This window comes from Taudactylus pleione, unplaced genomic scaffold, assembly GCF_031769625.1.
Source record: "Taudactylus pleione unplaced genomic scaffold, aTauple2 ptg000290l, whole genome shotgun sequence".
Lineage (NCBI taxonomy): Eukaryota > Metazoa > Chordata > Amphibia > Anura > Myobatrachidae > Taudactylus > Taudactylus pleione.
In genome coordinates, this window is record NW_028284692.1 from 4,414,916 (window position 1) to 4,432,500 (window position 17,585).

Below are 17,585 nucleotides of genomic sequence, written 5' to 3' on the forward strand. Positions count from 1 at the left end.
GATTGAAAAGTTCCCAGAGTGATGAGAAACGGTAGCGTGACATTTGAAATGCGGATTGTAGTGTGATAATTTCACCTAAATTCGCATTACGAATTTAAGAATTACTACGAGAATGTATCAACATTCTCAAGCAGGGACAAAGCCCCCCCCCCCCCCCCCCTCTCCACCAGCTGACACTTACCTGGGTGATCTTGAGCTCTCACCTCCGGTCAGCTGGTCGCCGGGGCTCCTGGTCTATGACCCCGGTCAGCTGTGCTGTAAGCTGAGATGCCGGTTTACAGCAGGGAGCCGGCCCCCTGTGATCAGCTTGTGGTCTGTTTAAAGCTGATCACAGGGGGCCGGCTCCCGACTCTGCTCTGCCTGTCAGAGCAGGAGCCGGGAGAACCCTACTTAACGCCATTTCCAGATGGCTCTGCAGGGCTCCCACCCGGTATTTTTTTTTACAATTGCCCCATTGTAAAATTTCAAGCAGTTTGCATTTCCCATTACAAGTATAGGAAATGCGATCTGCTTACTAAAGAAATGTGAATTAAAGGGCTTGCAGTAGTTTTTCATGTAAACTACTACAATTGCCCTTTAATACATTTCGGTGAAACTAAAATAATGTGAAACGGGTGGGAAAACACTTTTTCTCATTATTTTAGTAAAAAAAGATTGATAAATAGAGCTGATGGAGTGTGTTCTGTCCTCTCTATACATTTCCCTTTGGCCTAAGCATAAGAGACAGATGGTATCTGGATGACGGGTCGATAGACAACACGTTGACAATGCATAGATCGACAGGTACTAAAGGTCGACTGGCAATAGGTTGACAGTGCAAACGGTCAATAGGTTCTAATTGTCATCACAAAAAAGGTAGACATGATTTTTTTTTTCACCAAAATTTTTAAGGTTGGGGTTAGGCACCAGGGGAGGGTTAGGATTAGGCACTAGGGGGATGGTTGGGGTTATACTTAAAATACAAAAGAAAATGTAGACCATTTTGTGTCGTCCATATGTATCGACCTTTTTGTCACTGTCAACCTTTTGTGCCTGTCGACCTATTGCCTCTCGACCATTTGGTGTCGACCTATACATTGTCGACCTTTTGTCTGTTGACCTTTTATACCACACCCATGACAGACAGCATACCGACTTCTACTTTTCAACACATCCAAACTAGATGTGAAAATCTGAAGAATGGTGTTTATTGTAGTAATAGAAGACTATGGTAAAACTGTAATAAAATAAACACTAGAATGCAATTACAAACAATCATGGCAGCATCCAGAACTGACAGCACATCTAATGATTGCATATTTAGGTCCGAGTCCTTACCATTGATGCTGTACTGAGGAGAGGAATATAGTAGCAACTCTTTGCAGTGGACCATGTGAGACTGCAATATGACCTACCAGGGTGCATTTGGGAATCTACTAAGCTGTTCAGTAAGCTGACCACTAGGTGGAGCTTACACAGAACAAGTGCATATGAAAAGCAATACTGAAGGCATGACCAAGTGCATCCAGAAGCGTCACTAGGGTTGGTGTCACCCCGTGCTTTAATGCACGATGACATCCCCACCACCCCCCCATCCCTCCCCCCCACACACCAAAAAAAGTATCTAAAAAATCGGGACCAAGATGCGCAGCTCTGCAAACTCTTCCACCTTACCAGTCCAGCAGTCACACTGTGCTCCTCCCAGAATGCCGGGCGCACCTGGCGGGCATGATGACGTCACGCCCGGTGTTCTGGGTAGCAGTGCTAAAAGTGGTCCTAGAGACGTGGTGGAACGACCCCTCCTCCTCCTTTCCTTGGTGATTTATCAATAAAAGGACAGCGTGCGCCTTAGGCGCACGGCACAAAAAAGGGACGTAATCTCGAAAGAAAGGGGCATGGTCATACAATACTACCCCCAAATTAAATTACGCCACACAGTAGCACAATCTTATTCACATTACACCGCACATAGTGCTCCTGGTGCACATTGCACTATAGTGTCCCTTATTTGTTACAACACAGTAGTACCTCTTGTACACAAATCCCACAGTAGTAGTGCCCATTACACAATGCCCACAGTAGTAGTGCCCCTTTTACAATGCCCACAGCAATAGTGTCCCCTCCCTCTTCCCACACAGTACAGAAACCGTAAGTCAGAGGTGCGGTCTTCAGCCGACTACAAAATACCAACCGGGCCGAATATTCAAGGTCTATGAGAGTGTGGGCCGCAAGAAAAAAAATAGTCTTATATGGAATTTTGAAGGGGTGATTATTAATGAAAACCAATGTTGTGCCCCTTATGCAATGCCCCCTGTATTAGAGCCCCTTATGCAATGCCACTGTAGTTGTACCCATTATACAATGCCCCTTTTGCAATGCTACCTGTATAAGACCCCCTTATGCAATGCCCTCTGTATTAGAGCCCCTTATACTGTGCCCCCAGTAGTCCATTATGCAGTGCCCCCAGTAATGCCCCTTATGCAATGCCCCTGTATTAGCGCCACTTACACAGTGCCCCCAATAATACCCCTTATGCAGTGCCCCAGTAGTGCCCCTTATGCAGTGCCCCCATATTAGAGCCACTTACACAGTGCCCACAGTAGTGTCCATTATGCAGTGCCCTCAGTAATGCCCCTTATGTAGTTCCCCTTATTCAATGCCCCCTGTATTAGAGCCCATTATGGAATGCCCCCAGTAGTGTCCATTATGCAGTGCCCCCAATAATGCCCCTTATGCAATGCGTTCTTACTAGGGATGTGCAGGCTCGGATAGGTTCGAGTTTGCACGCCGAGTTCGGATTTTTCCCTCCAAAAACGGGACTCAGAAAGAGGCAAAACGTCATCTTGCATGGACAAGCATCATCATTCCTGGACTTTTGCCTCTTTCTGAGTCCCGTATTTTGGAGGGAAAAATCTGAACTCTGCGTGCAAACACGAACCTATCTGAACCTGCACATCCCTAGTTCTTACCCATCTTCTGTTCCAGGCTGCTGCTCCATAGTCACTGCGGCTTCTCTCTCTTCTCTTCAGTGCCGCTGTCCACCGTGAAAATGACGGGTGCCTGTCAGTTCCCCTCTACATCTGTATAATAAAGTTTATTATCCGATGCACGTGACGTCATGACGTCACGTGCACTGGATAATAAACTTTATTCCACGGAGGCAGGGGAGGAATGACAGGCACCCAGCTCTTTCACAGTGGACAGAGGGCAGATTGTCTGCACGGGCAGTAGTGGTGGCGGTGGATGGGAGTAGGACGAGGGCCCCTTCACTTGCACTGGAAGTTGCAGCGGTAGGTGGGAGGAGGCGTCAGGGTGTCCGGGTCAGTAATCCCGACTGTCCCTCCCCCCCCCCCCCTTTCCCTCCCCCCCCCCTCCCGGGGGATGGCGGCCCTAGCAGGCAGAATTGTTGCAGCGGGGGGTACGGGCATGAGTGTTTGTATTTGGTGTCACCCCCCTTGTAGGATGACACCCCTTGTGACGCCACTGAGTGCATCCACTCCTTAATATGGTTATCACGTTCTCTTCTTCTGTAAAAAGATTACATTGATAAATTGATTACCTCACCAGTTGTACGGCACCAACCGCTGTATGTATAGAACAATTACCTATATGACAATAAAAAAAATTGGAGTAACTATTGCTGTTCTTCCCCTCCCCTCCTTTTTTTTTAATTTTTTTATTAAATAAGATGTATAATAACATATAGAGAGCAGAGAAAGACCTGGGAAAATAATTGTATTTTCTCTTGCAGCAAGGCTGGGGAACACTGAACAATGGGATTGTAGGTTGGGGTTGGAACTGGCACGTAAATTAAACTGTAGCTTTAAAAAGTCACCTCTCCCCCCTGTAATCTTACTATTCCAGTGTTCTTTAAGTGCCTTAGGAGTAGGGCACATTTTGAATGGGTGTAGGTCGCTATTTCTTTTGGTCTCTCTCAGCTGTGGTCATACTGGTAGTGGCAAAATGAACAGCGGACTTCCTCAGCAGAACCGCATTTCTCCCAGGGCAGTGGTCTCACCTTTCAGTGGTCTTCCTATCGTTTGTTCGGATGTGGGGTGTTCTGCGTGGGGATCTCATGGCCTCTCAAAGCGTTTACGAGGCTCCACAGTAAGGTATGTGGTTCGGGTATCCGCTGGCTTCCGCAAATGGCTACTTTGACTGTTCTGTTTAATTTTTCATCCAGAGCATCTGTTTCCGTCAACCCCACTGTTCCCTCAGGTCTCCAGGGTCATTGAGGCTTCCCAAGTGCAGGTCATAAAAGTGGCTCCAGGCTGGCTACGCTGGTCATGGTACGTGGACGTTCTTACAAGGTTGGTAGGTCAGTGGTGGCATCTTTCACTTCATCCAGATCTAGGCCCATTTCTACAAAGGATCTTTTCTTGGTTGGTTTTCACGACCGGTCTGTGACCAAGGGTGAGAAAGTTGCAGGTTTTCCGCTCTCTAGAGGCTGCAATCCCAGACACTGTTTCCATCTCGCGCTTACCTCCGGGTTTGGAAACTTTACCTCTTGTGGTGTAACCGTTACAAGTTTTCGCCTCTCACGTTTTTTTGGCATGCCTTCTTGGAGGATTTAGAGACCAGTTGACAACTTTGTAACTATACAGACTTTGGCCATGTCATTTTTCTTCTAGTGATTGTTTGGCTTTTCTTCCAAGGGTTCAAACCGTTTTTAAAAGGTGTACTGTGTATTCAGCCACCGTTTTGTCCACAGGTGGAGCCGTGGAATCTTAATGTAGTCTGATCGGCTCTCACACAGGCTTGTTGAATCGTAAATACATTTTTAGTACATTCCTGCCTATAAACCTCTAAGATTCACCTGCCTAGAACCTCTAAGACAAAACCTGCCTATACCTTCTAAAACCACAAGATGTCGCTAATTAGCGCTGTGTTTAATTAAACCATTAATGAAACTCTAAGACAGTTGAATAACGGTCCAACGCGCTAAAGATTAATATTCAGGTAAAAGTACAGATGTTACCACGCTATGATCTAACAATGAGCGCAAAATAAATTGTACAAACATTAGGTCATAAGGTACAGTCAATACATACGCGTGCGCTCTGGGACCAGATACCGGCATCAATAATGAGACCTCCGTCGAACAGCATAACAGGAACACTGCAGACTGGCATCTTGTTTCAGAGCACTTGCATATATAACCGTACTGGGATAAGCAATACAATATAATACGTTGGCAGGTTCTCATTGGTTCCTCTTCTTGCTTCTTCCGTTACGGTACAATTCATAGGTCAGTGCAAAGACACAACCCAGCCTCTAACAGCCTGATTGTGTTCACCTTCCCGCTGCATAATAAATCTAATCTAACTATGGCATACAACATTTCAAGAAGTTATTCTCTCTCTAACATTCATATTTCATAGCTGCATGTTCTGATCTTCTCACCGATGCCACCGGGACGCTGTGGGAACAGAGTAGATCAGTACGGCACCAAACACGGTCCAATTGTCATTTACTAAGCCATAGTTACAGAAAACATTCATTTCTTTATATGCTGACATTGCGATTAAACCAAGTAATAATCATTCCTTTTGCGCTGCGGGACCATTGCTTTTAAATGTGTATGCGGGGAGAAATGACACTAAATTGCATTGTGCGTTTGAGGGTCTGTGGGGCACTTAGCGACCAGCACTAAGTTGGAAAGGCTTCTGTGTATGTGTGTGAGCATGCCAGTATGGGTTTGGGAAAGGTCACTAAAAAGCTGGCTGTGCGTCTAAATCGCTATTTTGCGTTGTCCTATGTTTAACATGAAGTGCAGGGAAAACACCACTAATTTGCTACTTTTTGCTACATCACGTATGTGTTAATGTGAATGCAGGGAAAACACCACTACTTTGCTACTGCTCAAATATAAGTCTGTGGTGATTTTAATGTATTGCAAAGTTATTTTATGTCTGCTAAACACCGTCGGTAGGTGTTAGGGGAAGATTGTTAAAAAGCTGTTCGTGCTACTTTTTAGCAACTTTGCGTTGTGAGTAGCAAAATTGCTACTTTTATCAATTTTGCACTGTGGATTGTGTACTATGTATTTTTGACAAAATGGCGCTTGTGTAAGCTTTCTTTTCTAAAATGGAGTCTTGCTGCCATTCACAAGATGGCATCGTACAGGTTTTCTTGATTGCCAAACAATTTCTGTCTTACCCAATTATTCGGTTTCGACAGGCTCCATTGGAGTCGTTGCGTTCAGTGGATATTCAGTTAGTTGCTCTGAAGCTGGTCTTTCTTAGGGCAATTGCCTTCCCTCGGCATAGTTTCGTGTTTAGAGTTTTTGGAAGCCGCCTTTTCTTGTCTTCCATGAAGATTGTGCGGTTCTCCGTACATGGTTTACGTTCTAGCCGACACTTGTTTTGGACTTGTACTTACACAAGGATATGTCTTTCTGGTTCTTCCTCCTTTGGCGAATTCCTGGAATTGGGATGATCTGTCTCTGCTAGTGGTGCTGAGCTCTGCAGATTTCCTTGGACAGGTCTTCTTTGGTACGCCAAACTGTTCTCTGCGGGTTCTTTATTACGCGCATAAACATGGTTGGCCAGCTACTCAGCAGACCATTACGCTTTTGATTCACTCTGTCATCTCTCCAGCCTATTCTGGTGCAGGGCGACCACCACCAGACCAGGTGTCAGCACCTTCTGCTAGGTCGGCGGCGATCTCATGGGCAGCGGGACTTCAGCAGCACAGGACCCGTCTGCTGCTATCTGGTCCCCTGTTCGCAGGTTTGCTAATTTTTTTACCGTTTCATTTTTTTTTTTGCCTCTGGTGGCACCCACTTTGCGTGTATAGTTCTCCGGGCAGGTGTCCTGAGCATTCCCTCCCCTGAGAGCGGCTGTTGAACGTCCCATTGTCCTGTGTTCCCCAGCCTTGCTGCAAGAGAAAATAGGATTTTTGGTCAACTTACTGTAGAATCCTTTTCTCTTAAGCAGGCTGGGGAACACTGTGAGCCCCCCCCCCCCTCACGCTCATTCGTGCAAGGATTTCGGTTCCTGACCGTATTTTTCCCTACTGGTTTGTTTTATTGTTCTAACAGTTTCACGGGATTCCTGCTACTCCTCCCCTGGACTCTTAAGGAAGTACTGGAATTGTGGGATTGCAGGAGGGAGGAGCTTACTTTTAAAACTACAGTTTAATTTAAGTGCCAGCTCCAGCCACAACCTATAATCCCATTGTACAGTACTCCCCAGCCTTCTTAAGAGAAAAGGATTCAATGGTAAGTTGACCAAAAATCCTATTATATACTTTACATTAGGGAAATGCCATTTTGAAAGTAAAAAGTAGCATCGGAATAGTAAAGGTCTGTCCGGGATCACTGAAAATTGGATGATGAAAGTTAAAGGCTGCTATACAACAAAAATGCACATAACCAGTGCTCGAAGTGTGCTGGTATACAACGGTATGGTATACCGGCACTTCAAGCACTGAACTTTTTTTTTTTTTTTAAGCAGCTGAGCTGAGTGCGGAGGCGTGGCCTCCGCCCGCTACCCTGACACTGTCTATGAGCCAGACGGCAGCAGCATAGTTCTCTCCCTCCTCCCAGAGCAGCTATGGGCCGGTCACCTCTTCCTCATTACCTTCACACATCAGAGTGAATGGGGAGGCTCCGTGGTCCCTCTCTGACAGACAGTCTGACTCCAGTTGAAAAGTCTAACAGAAACTTGTGTTCGGTGTGGCGGGTAGGCACCTGTTGTGGGTTTTTTTTTTTTTTTTTTTGCTTGCCCAGTGACTGACAGCATGGCTTGGTGTGCATGCTGATCTCCCCTCCCTCCAAAACTATACTCCTTCCTATCACCGAACTGCAATCTTTACCTCCATTTCCCCCGTGTCTGCTGCCTTGCCGGGCTGAGGATCTAGCCTTGACGGAGAGGAGTTCTGGGTGAGAGCGACTGGAGACTAGAAAAAGAAAACTGCAGACAGATCTTAATGAATGAAAGGGACGGGGCTTTGCAGGGAAAGGGGGCGGAGTCTTGTCCAGGAGGGGAGAGAGTAAAGACTACCTCACTGTGCAGGCAGCCCGCAAAGAGTAAAATTCGGCAGCACACTGATTGTGGTATCAACAGAAAATTTACTACAGGTTCAGGGGGGCTGCTTGTGAGGAGGGGGGCTGGGGTTACTAACCCCCCCTCTCCCCCTTAATCCGGCTTTGTCTGGACCACAGCCTACAGGTGGGTGATGGACCAGGAGCCTGCCTTAGCCGTGCCACATCCCGGGGTGCCTAACAATGGAGACTATGCGGACTCCTCCCAAAGATCTCCAGGTAACTGTTCTTCCAGGCACCTCACACTCTCATTCTCCTGCTGAGGGTATAGCTGGTATATGATTATAACCTGCACTGTTTTGCATTTCTGGATCTTCCTCTCTGTAGCTCTGGGTCTACCAGTCCTCGTTAGGATACTGTAGATTGCTATCATCATACTGGTTTGGGAAAGGAGGTAGTGAGCGGTGCAAAGGGTGAGAGATGGATGCATGCTAACAGTCACGCCCTCGTGACATGTGGCGACACCCTTTTTTAAAGTGCCTTTGGCGCGCTCACTAAATATATCTCCATGCCCCCACTTCAAAATTACCGCTACAACCTCTGTACATAACCATAAGCACTCAAACTTGTACATACAGTTTATTTGTTTGGAAATGTATTTCCTCTACTTAGTACATGAAAATAGCAAGCATACCAAACATTCAATATAAATGGAAAATCATTCCAATGTCATGAGAAAGTTTTGTGTATTATATCTTATAGTACACCACATCTACCCAATCCATTCTAGATAAGCAATCGTTTTTTTTTTTTTTCTTATAGCCTCATTGACAGGAAAAAAAATAAAAAAGCTCCTACCTCCCTTTGTGTATAGGAGTTTATATACAATGGCAGGAAATGTTCCCCATTAAGAGTATTAGCAATTCTAAGGTATTCAATAGTCCAATATTTGGATCTTCCCTACCGTCCTGAAACACTGGGTTGACATCCATAAATATCATTGGGTGTTGATCTCCAAGCTTCTCCTAACCACATTCAGGGCCTGATTCAGAGCCGCTTGTAAGCGGCCGCTCGTTCGCTCTGAGCGATGTTCGCACATCTGCGCATGTGTATGGGTCGTAATGCGCATGCGCCAACCAGTCTTTGCGGTCGGAAATTGTGTGTTCGCAAAATAGCGAGTGCCTGCTAATTTGAGTGACAGGATGAGGCGTTTGTGGGTGGTAACGGGAAGGTGCTTGAAAACGGGGAGTGGAGATCCGAACGCAGGCGTGCCAAACGGTCAAAACGGGCATTTTAAGGGTGTGCATAATTAACAAAACAGCGTCATCGGCCACGTCACTTGGTTGTCTCTTAGCCTGAACTGTTCGCATGATTGCGGTAGGAAAATCCAACCACAAGCACTGCGAGCAGTTCAGACGCCTTTCTATGTACTCGATTAATCTAATAAATAGCGGAGATGACGTATGATGCGAACGGCCAGGGGGCGTTTTTACAAAATAGCGAGCGCATATTTCGTTCGCTCGCTCAGACATAGAGGCGTCAACAGACCGCAAAGAGCGAGCGCTCTATTTAAATATCCGCCCCTTTTTCTGAACGAGCGAGCGCAAATGGCATCCGGCTCTGAATCAGGCCCTCAGTCCCTTCCAAGCAAACATAAGTACACGATAAGTCTGAATCCACTCCTGTATATCTTTGTATTATGTGAAGTAAAATGTGCTATATATTTGTTTGGCTGAAAGTTTCCTCTGAGTTTGCTTATAACATTTCTAACCATTCTTAACAGTGATGTGAGGTTGCAATGCCTTTAGTTTATTTCCACATCACTTCTTGATTTTGCATATCATAGGAATATATTTTTCCAATTGAATTACTTATGTTTTACGTTTCTACATAGTGATTGTAAGTTTCCTTTATGTCTGCTAACCTAGCCATGCTGAATGTTTGGTGTGCTAGCTACATTTTTTTTTCCAGGGATCCCTAGTGTCTTCCCTAGCCCTGATGGCAGGGTAGTGTTTGATGGCTTTTGTGTACAGAGATGTGATTGCAGTTTCCATGGGCACTTTACTGCTGATCAGGAGCATCTATGCTAATGTTCTCTGGTACATTCTAGACCTACACAGAGCATTATGCCATGATCTGGGCACATTACCCTGCGTATGTGTTTGGGATATCTACCTACTCACCTTGGATGACTTTTAACCTCTCACAGAGATGTATGTGCATGATATAGGAATTAGTTTTGTCTAGTTGTACTTTTGTTTAGAACAAGAATTTTCTTGTGGACAAAACCTAAAGAAACTGTGTAATATTAGACTGTCCCTGCTCATTTGCTGCTGTCTTCAGAGTTTTGTTAGTTTCGCATTTTAATTAATTTTGTCCCCCGGCTAAGTTGTTTTCGATGAACAGAGAATGAACTGATCTTGGAACTAATGATCATATCCCATGTTTTCTACCCCATGCTCAGGCACTAGCACTATTTTTGTTTGTTTTGCTGGCTTAAGTGTGCTTAAGGGGTTTATGTATCAAGCAGTGGAGAAGTTGCCCCTAGCAACCAATCATCTCCTACCTATTATTTTATAAACTGCACTTTATAAATGCTATTTCGAAGCTGCTTGGTTGCTAGGGGCAACTTCTCCACTGTTCCACTTCTCCACTGTTCCACTCCTCCACACTTTTCACTGCTGGATACACAAACCCCTAAGTGAGGTGTTTGCCCGTCATCCGTGACGGTATACGACGCGTATGCCACCTGTCAGTACCGTACATGTATATGGAAAGGTTACTCTATATGGTTTTGTCTTCCTTTTTCTATATCTATTCACATGTTTCTATTTCTCTATCTCTCACTCTCTTGGCAGTAAATTCCTAGCATTAAAGATGTAATTTTACAACAAGCCAAATTTTAAACCATAGTTTTTATAAAGGTTAGAAAGGTCATTTTGTAGAAATTTGCTGCGTTGTTAGCTCTGGTTGCCTACTCTGAAACTGTCCCTCATGTCAATCTACTTTACTGATATCGGTTCTAAAATTCAGCTTTTCAAGGTGATATTTTCCTCTGATGTACTAATAATATTGCATTCTCTCTTTCTGTGCAGACATGCTCTACCCCTCTTCACTTCACTCTTGAACGTAGTGTGTGCATATGACCCTGTTGGTTATGGAATTCCTTACAACCACCTGCTGTTCTGGGATTCACGTGAGCCATTGGTTGAGGTTTCTGCCCAGCTTCTCATTGTCACTTTGGACTCTGATTGCACTGTCACCTCTGGTCCCAGCATGGATGGAACTACCACCAGCACTGCCATGGATGAGGGTGAGGTAAGTTACCCTATAGTTTTATTTTTTTTTAACCTCTTTACTGCTGTCACATGACTTCTGACCCTATCTCATTCTCTGTGTTTTTAAAGAGCCCAACCCCGGACAATCTCTTTGTGAATTATCTGTCACGGATCCACAGAGAAGAGGTGAGGAAGGGGGTTCATTAGGTAATACAGTTCCGGTGTAGTTGACTATGAATAGATGATGAAGTTTGCTGTAGTAGCTTGTTTAATTTTGCATATTGGATTGAGCTGTAAATTTGTGTTGTAATTACTTACATGCTGTGGATTGTAAGTGCTATGCTAAATGCTGTTTTGTGAGTTGGAAACCTGGGGTTAGATTTTAATAAAGATACAAAAAATTCAATGTGTTGGTGTTGCCCATAGTAACCAAGCAGATTATAGCTATCATTTCTCTATGTCTCTTGTATTATAGCAAATTATACACTAAATCTATTGGTAACACCACCACTTTTAATTTTTAGAAGACTTAGTAAATCTATCCCTAGGTCCTTCCACCTTGGGAAAGTTAATTATATGTTAGTTAGGGCTGGACAGGCTAGTATCTATAATAATTATAAATATTCTAAAAATAATTAATTTTTTTTTTTCTTTAAATTTTGTGCTCTCAAATGAAATGAGCCGCGGTTACTGTATGATCTTACGCATACATACATACATACATACATACATACACATATATATCTAATATGGTCGAGAATTGGTCAGAGAATGCCGGTTCTCGTTACTTAACCTGGGTGTTTAGTCGTGAGAACCGGCATTCTCTGACTAAAGTGCTGGCCACACGTCTGTTAGCACCACGCTAAGCCGGCAAACAGCTGCGCAGCCGACACTTTTGTTGTAGTTCTCCTTGCATCCCCAGGGGGGTGCGAGAAGAAATCCTTTAGTCTGCCCAAACAGCGCGTTGAATTGAATAGCTGCGGGAGCTCCCTCCCACGGCTATTCATCATTGAATTGAATTCCCCCCCTGTGATGGAAAAATAAGTGTCCTAATGCTACAAGATAATAGCACCCAGGTGAGTTAGCTCTCAATTTAAAAATCTATCAATGCATGTGCTATTATGTAGAATAAGAAAATGCATATATGTATGACCTAAAGTGGGTGCTCTTATCATGTAGCGTTAGCACCACCAAAAGCAGGAACGTTATGGGGGGGCTGGTGGCTTAACCATATGTTTGCAAATTTAATGTACTGAGATCTTTGCAACTACTATTATTATATAGGATACAATCTCTTTACTGGCCTATGTGCAGAGCGCTGGGGGAATGTTTTTTTGTCTTTTTTTCTTGTCTAGATTAACCCTTCCCTTACATGCATCTGTAAAGGGCTTATAAATTTATTTGAGCGACCACCATTTTTTGAGTATAATTTATTAAAAAAGTCTGTACTGGTCTGGGACGGGTCATGGGTGTGTCGGCCGACTTTAGTGCTCATTGGCAGAGTGCGGATAGGTCTTTTGCACCCAGCATGAGGCTGGTACAAATACTAATGATGGCGGCATTCGATGTAATAAAAAAGGGTGGGATAGACTACGTAATATTTAGTATACACGGGGCGGATTCTCACATCACCATGATGTAGTAGCAGGCAGCTGCAGCTATACGCAAATGCGGCCATCAGAATCGGCCCCATAATATTTATACATTCATACTTTTCTGCTGTAACCCCAAACACCCACTCCCCTTGTCCAGCCCTATCTGTGTTTGTATTTCCCATATTCATTACAATTTTTTTTGCTTATTCACATACAAATGATAATGGAAACAGGTAACAATAAATGCAAATGTATAAAAAATAAAACCACTGGAAGTCAGTAGAAAAAAAAACACAAAGAAACATTATAAAAAATGTTGTCAAAATATTGCCTAATTACTTACTGTTATAAGGGATTTATAGCTGATTCAATTTCTAAAAATCATTCTTGTGCCACTGCCTCTCTCTGTATTGCTGATCCGTTGCTGAACTTCCGGGGCATGCTCTCATGCTCTGATAGGTGGAGACAGTCACGCTGCAGTGCACAAGGGAACGTGCCTGTGAATTTGAGACTGTAGTTGGGAGCATACAGCTGCAGCCAGCTGTTCCCAGCAGCAGCCGCGGTCCGGAGGTACTGTAGCACAATGACAAGCTGCTGGTCGTGCCACTTGTCATTGTGCAGTGGTGGGACGCAGCAGGCCGGGAAGGATTGGCTCGCTGGCCATATCTTGCCCACCTCTTCACTGTACTGAATGGACAAGACACAGCCATCAGGAAGTGGACAGCGGGGCCAAGTGGTAACAGTGATGTCTTTGGCGCAGGCCAGCCCCCGCTGTGGAATTCCCGAGCACCACCAGCCCCAACGGGTGGCACTGAGCCACTGACAACCCTAGGACGGGAGGTCGACTTGGAGCAGCCGGGGAGCTACTTCTTCCTGTCTCCCGGCCAACAAGCAAGCGAGTCAAGCGCCCCAAAGCTGTAAAATTGTAGCGGCCTGGGGGGCAGCTGGCAACCTGCTCCCCAGCCCGCCACTGCTAATATATATATATATATATATATATATATATATATACGCACACACACATGCAAGGCGGCACTCCAAGGACTCAAAGAAGGAATAAACGACAAGCTGTTTTAAGTTCGGTGTTCAACGTTTCAGTCTTGCGACTATTTATCAAGAACAGTGCGGTGTGTAAATGACATGACTTGACTTAAATAGCAGTACATCCAGGGTTAAAGTGGGGCGGAACTGCGTTCCATCACCTCTATTTAGAGACTGAACCAGTTCCGCCTCCTTCAACCCACCTAACCCCGGCGCTGCAGGGAGGCTCCATTTGCCGGGCGCCTGCTGAGATTTTGTTACCAGCAAGTGCCCGGCTCCCTCCCCACAGCACCAGAGGCAGCCGGAGGCTGGAGCTCACTCATGAGCTCCGGTTTCTGGGTCCCGCTGTGTACAGTGCACTATGGGAGAGATCATAACGTCTCTCCCATTGTTCAGACTGAGGAGCAGCCAGACGGACCTGGGGGACCAGACGGCAGCGGACGCTGGAACGGGGCTTAAGGTAAGTATTGGTTGTTTTGTTTTTCTTTTGTTGTGAAAGCGGCTTCACAAAAAGGGACATTACTACAGGGGGCACTACTACTGGGGGCATTGCTCAGGGGGCACTACTACCGGGGGCATTACTTAGGGAAAACTACTACTGGGGGCATTACTCAGGGGACATTACTACTGGGGGCATTACTCAGGTGACTACTACTGGGGGAATTACTAAAGAGGGGCACCACTACTGGGGGCATTACTACTAGGGGCACTATTACAGGGGGATTACTAATGGGAGCACTGCATAAGGGGCACTACTCCTGGGGGCACTGCATAAGGGGGGCTCTGCATAAGGGGCACCACTACTGTGGGCTTTGCATAAAGGGAACTACAACTGTGGGCATTGCCTAAGGGACACCACTACTGTGGGCACTGCATAAGGGGCACTAGCACTACTGTGGGCTCTGTATAAGGGGCACTACTACTGTGGGCACTGCATAAGGGGCACTACCACTACTGGGGCACTGCATACGGGGCACTACCACTACTATGGGCTTTTGTATAAGGGGCACCATTACAGTGGGCATTGTGTATAAGGGGCACAAATGTGGGCATTGTGTATAAGGGGCACTGCTGTGTGTCATACATTGAATAAGAGACACTACTATGTGGTGTAATGTGAATCAAGAATGTGCTACTGTGTGGCATAATTTCTATCAGGAATACTATTGTGACCACGCCCCTTTCCTTTGAGACCACGCCGCTGTCCCTTTATTGACATTGCACCAAGGGGAGGGGGGCCGGTGAGTTCCACCACTTCTCTAGGACCCCTTTAAGCACTGAGTACATCTGAAAGTGAAACCACATCCTCTAACCGACCTAAAAACTAGTGCACGATTATGACATTAATCATGCAGTCGTTTGACAGTCTGTGCTGTGCCTACACTGAATGTGCGGTGTAGGCACATCAATCATCCCCTACCATGCTGAACCTGATGTTATCGTCAGGTTGTACAGCATGTTCGGCCGATGATTGATGTCAGGAACGACCAGCTGGCGCTCGCATCACTGGTCGTTTCCGACATAAAAGTGCATGATTTGTGCATGATTACTGAGCGATTTGTACGATTACGACGTCATAATCGTGCAATCGCTCAGTATTATCGGCAAGTGGATGTGTGTCTTTCAGACAATAACCTCTCTGCAGGAACTTTTGAAGCAGGAGGTCTATTTCAGCTAAGGCTACGTTGTCTTTTGTTATTCTCCTAATCCTGAGGAATTGGGAGTATGGGAGTCCTTTTTTCAAGGAAGTAGGGTGATGGCTATGGGCATGCAACAAATTTTTACAATCTGTGGGTTTATGATAGATGCTGGTGGATATTTCATTTCCATTCCATCTGATGAGAACATCCAGGTAATAGATCTGTTGGCATTGGTATTCATACATGAACTTGATGTGTTCATGGGCTCTATTGATTTCAGCCATACTGTTGACAAATGCATTTTCTGTGCCGGACAAGAGAATCATGATATCATCAATATATCTTGCGAAAATAATGATATGTTTGTTGAAGATAGAATTGTCCAGGAAAAGTTGATTTTCAATTACAAACATGTAGATGTTCGCAAAAGAAGGGGCTACATATGAGCCCATCACACAAAAATATTTATTTATATATCTAAATCACACACTGAAGTGGGGATAGATGCCTAGTATTGTGTAGGACTCCCACTAGCATGCAGCAATTCGATGTGGCATTGATTTCACAAGTGGACGGAAGACATCTGGAAAGATGTTAACCCATGTTGTCTGGATAGTTTCTCACAGCTCCCTGATATTTGTGGGTGCAGGATCTTAGGTGTGAATGGACCTCTTCACCATGTCCCACAAATGCTTGATTGAGTTAAAGTTGGGCGAATGTGGTGACCTTAGCTTTCGTCTGAACTCTGTAGAATGCTCCTCGAACCAATTCTGGACAACTTGGGACCAATGACATGGTGCATTATCCTTCTGAAAATTGCATTGTTGTGGGGGTACATGAAGTCCATGAAGGTCTGCAAATGGTCATCAAGCAATGCAACATAGTGGTTACCAGTCAATGACTTATTCAGGCGGGCCAGCGGACCCAACCCATGCCACGTGAACACACCCCACGCCATTATGGAACCACCACCAGCCTGTGCAGTGCCTTGTTGACAACTGGGGTCCATGGCCTCATGGGGTCTGCATCACACCCAAGCCCAACCATCAGTCCAAAACACCTGGAACCATCACTCATTGGACCACGCCGCATGTTGCCGGTCCTCTAGGGTGCAATTAGCAACGTCACAAACCCAGGTGAGTCGCTGTGTCCGGTGTCGTACTGTTAACAGGGGTACCCTGGTGGGTCTTCTGATCCCATATCGCATGGAAGCTAAAGAACGCTGCACTGATCTGCTGCACTGAATATGGATGTGATTTGAGCCAGTGTCGCTTGTCTGTTACCATTCTGGCCAGATGCAGCTGGTCACAATCATTAAGCACCAGTGGTTGGCCACTGCACTGTCCACGGTGGGTGATTATGCCTTTCATGAGGTATTCCTGGTACACATGTGACACCATATATCAAGGAATGTTGAATGTTCACACAACTCCAGAAATGAAATGCCCCATCTGTCGGGCAGCCACTATCATGCCCAGTTTGAATTCCGATAATTCATGTCGCTAATATACTGTAGGCATTGTAAAAGTGGCACTACTATTGTGTAGCATAATGTGTATAAGGGGTACTATGGTGTGGCACACTACACTGATGAAAAAGGGGCATGTCTTAAGGACACACTTTTGAGTCGCCATTCCCCCTTTTCAGACTCTCACATATGTGCAACCTTAGATATTCCATACCCCCCACTTCAAAATTCCCACTTTGATTACTGCATACATATATATATTATTTTAAATTATATAAAAAGATAATCGGGGGAGCACTCGCCGCTTTGTAGAATAAAAAATAAACTTTATTGAAGTGTGTGTATGTATCTATATATATATATATATATGTGTGTGTGTGTGTGTGTGTGTATATGTGTGTATGTGTGTATATATATATATATATATATATATATATATATATATATATAAAATATGGGAAGCCGACTGCCTATATACCGGCAGCCGGCTTCCCGACTGTCTTATCCCGGCAAGGGTGAAATGCCGGGCGTCTGGATGTAGACGCCCGCATTTCCCCGACGCCGGGAGACCGGCGCCCGGCATCACGATCGTAGTGA

At 45.2% G+C, this 17,585-nt stretch overlaps 1 protein-coding gene across 1 annotated transcript in view; it reads left to right on the top strand.

Annotated features, from left to right (window-relative positions):
• Positions 1–17,585, top strand: part of HID1 (HID1 domain containing) — a 64,442-nt gene that overhangs the window by 26,367 nt on the left and 20,490 nt on the right. The window contains exons 7-8 of the mRNA XM_088482591.1: positions 11,062–11,284; positions 11,374–11,430. Coding sequence (XP_088338717.1) covers positions 11,062–11,284; positions 11,374–11,430 — 280 coding nt within the window. The remainder of the gene's footprint in view (positions 1–11,061; positions 11,285–11,373; positions 11,431–17,585) is intronic.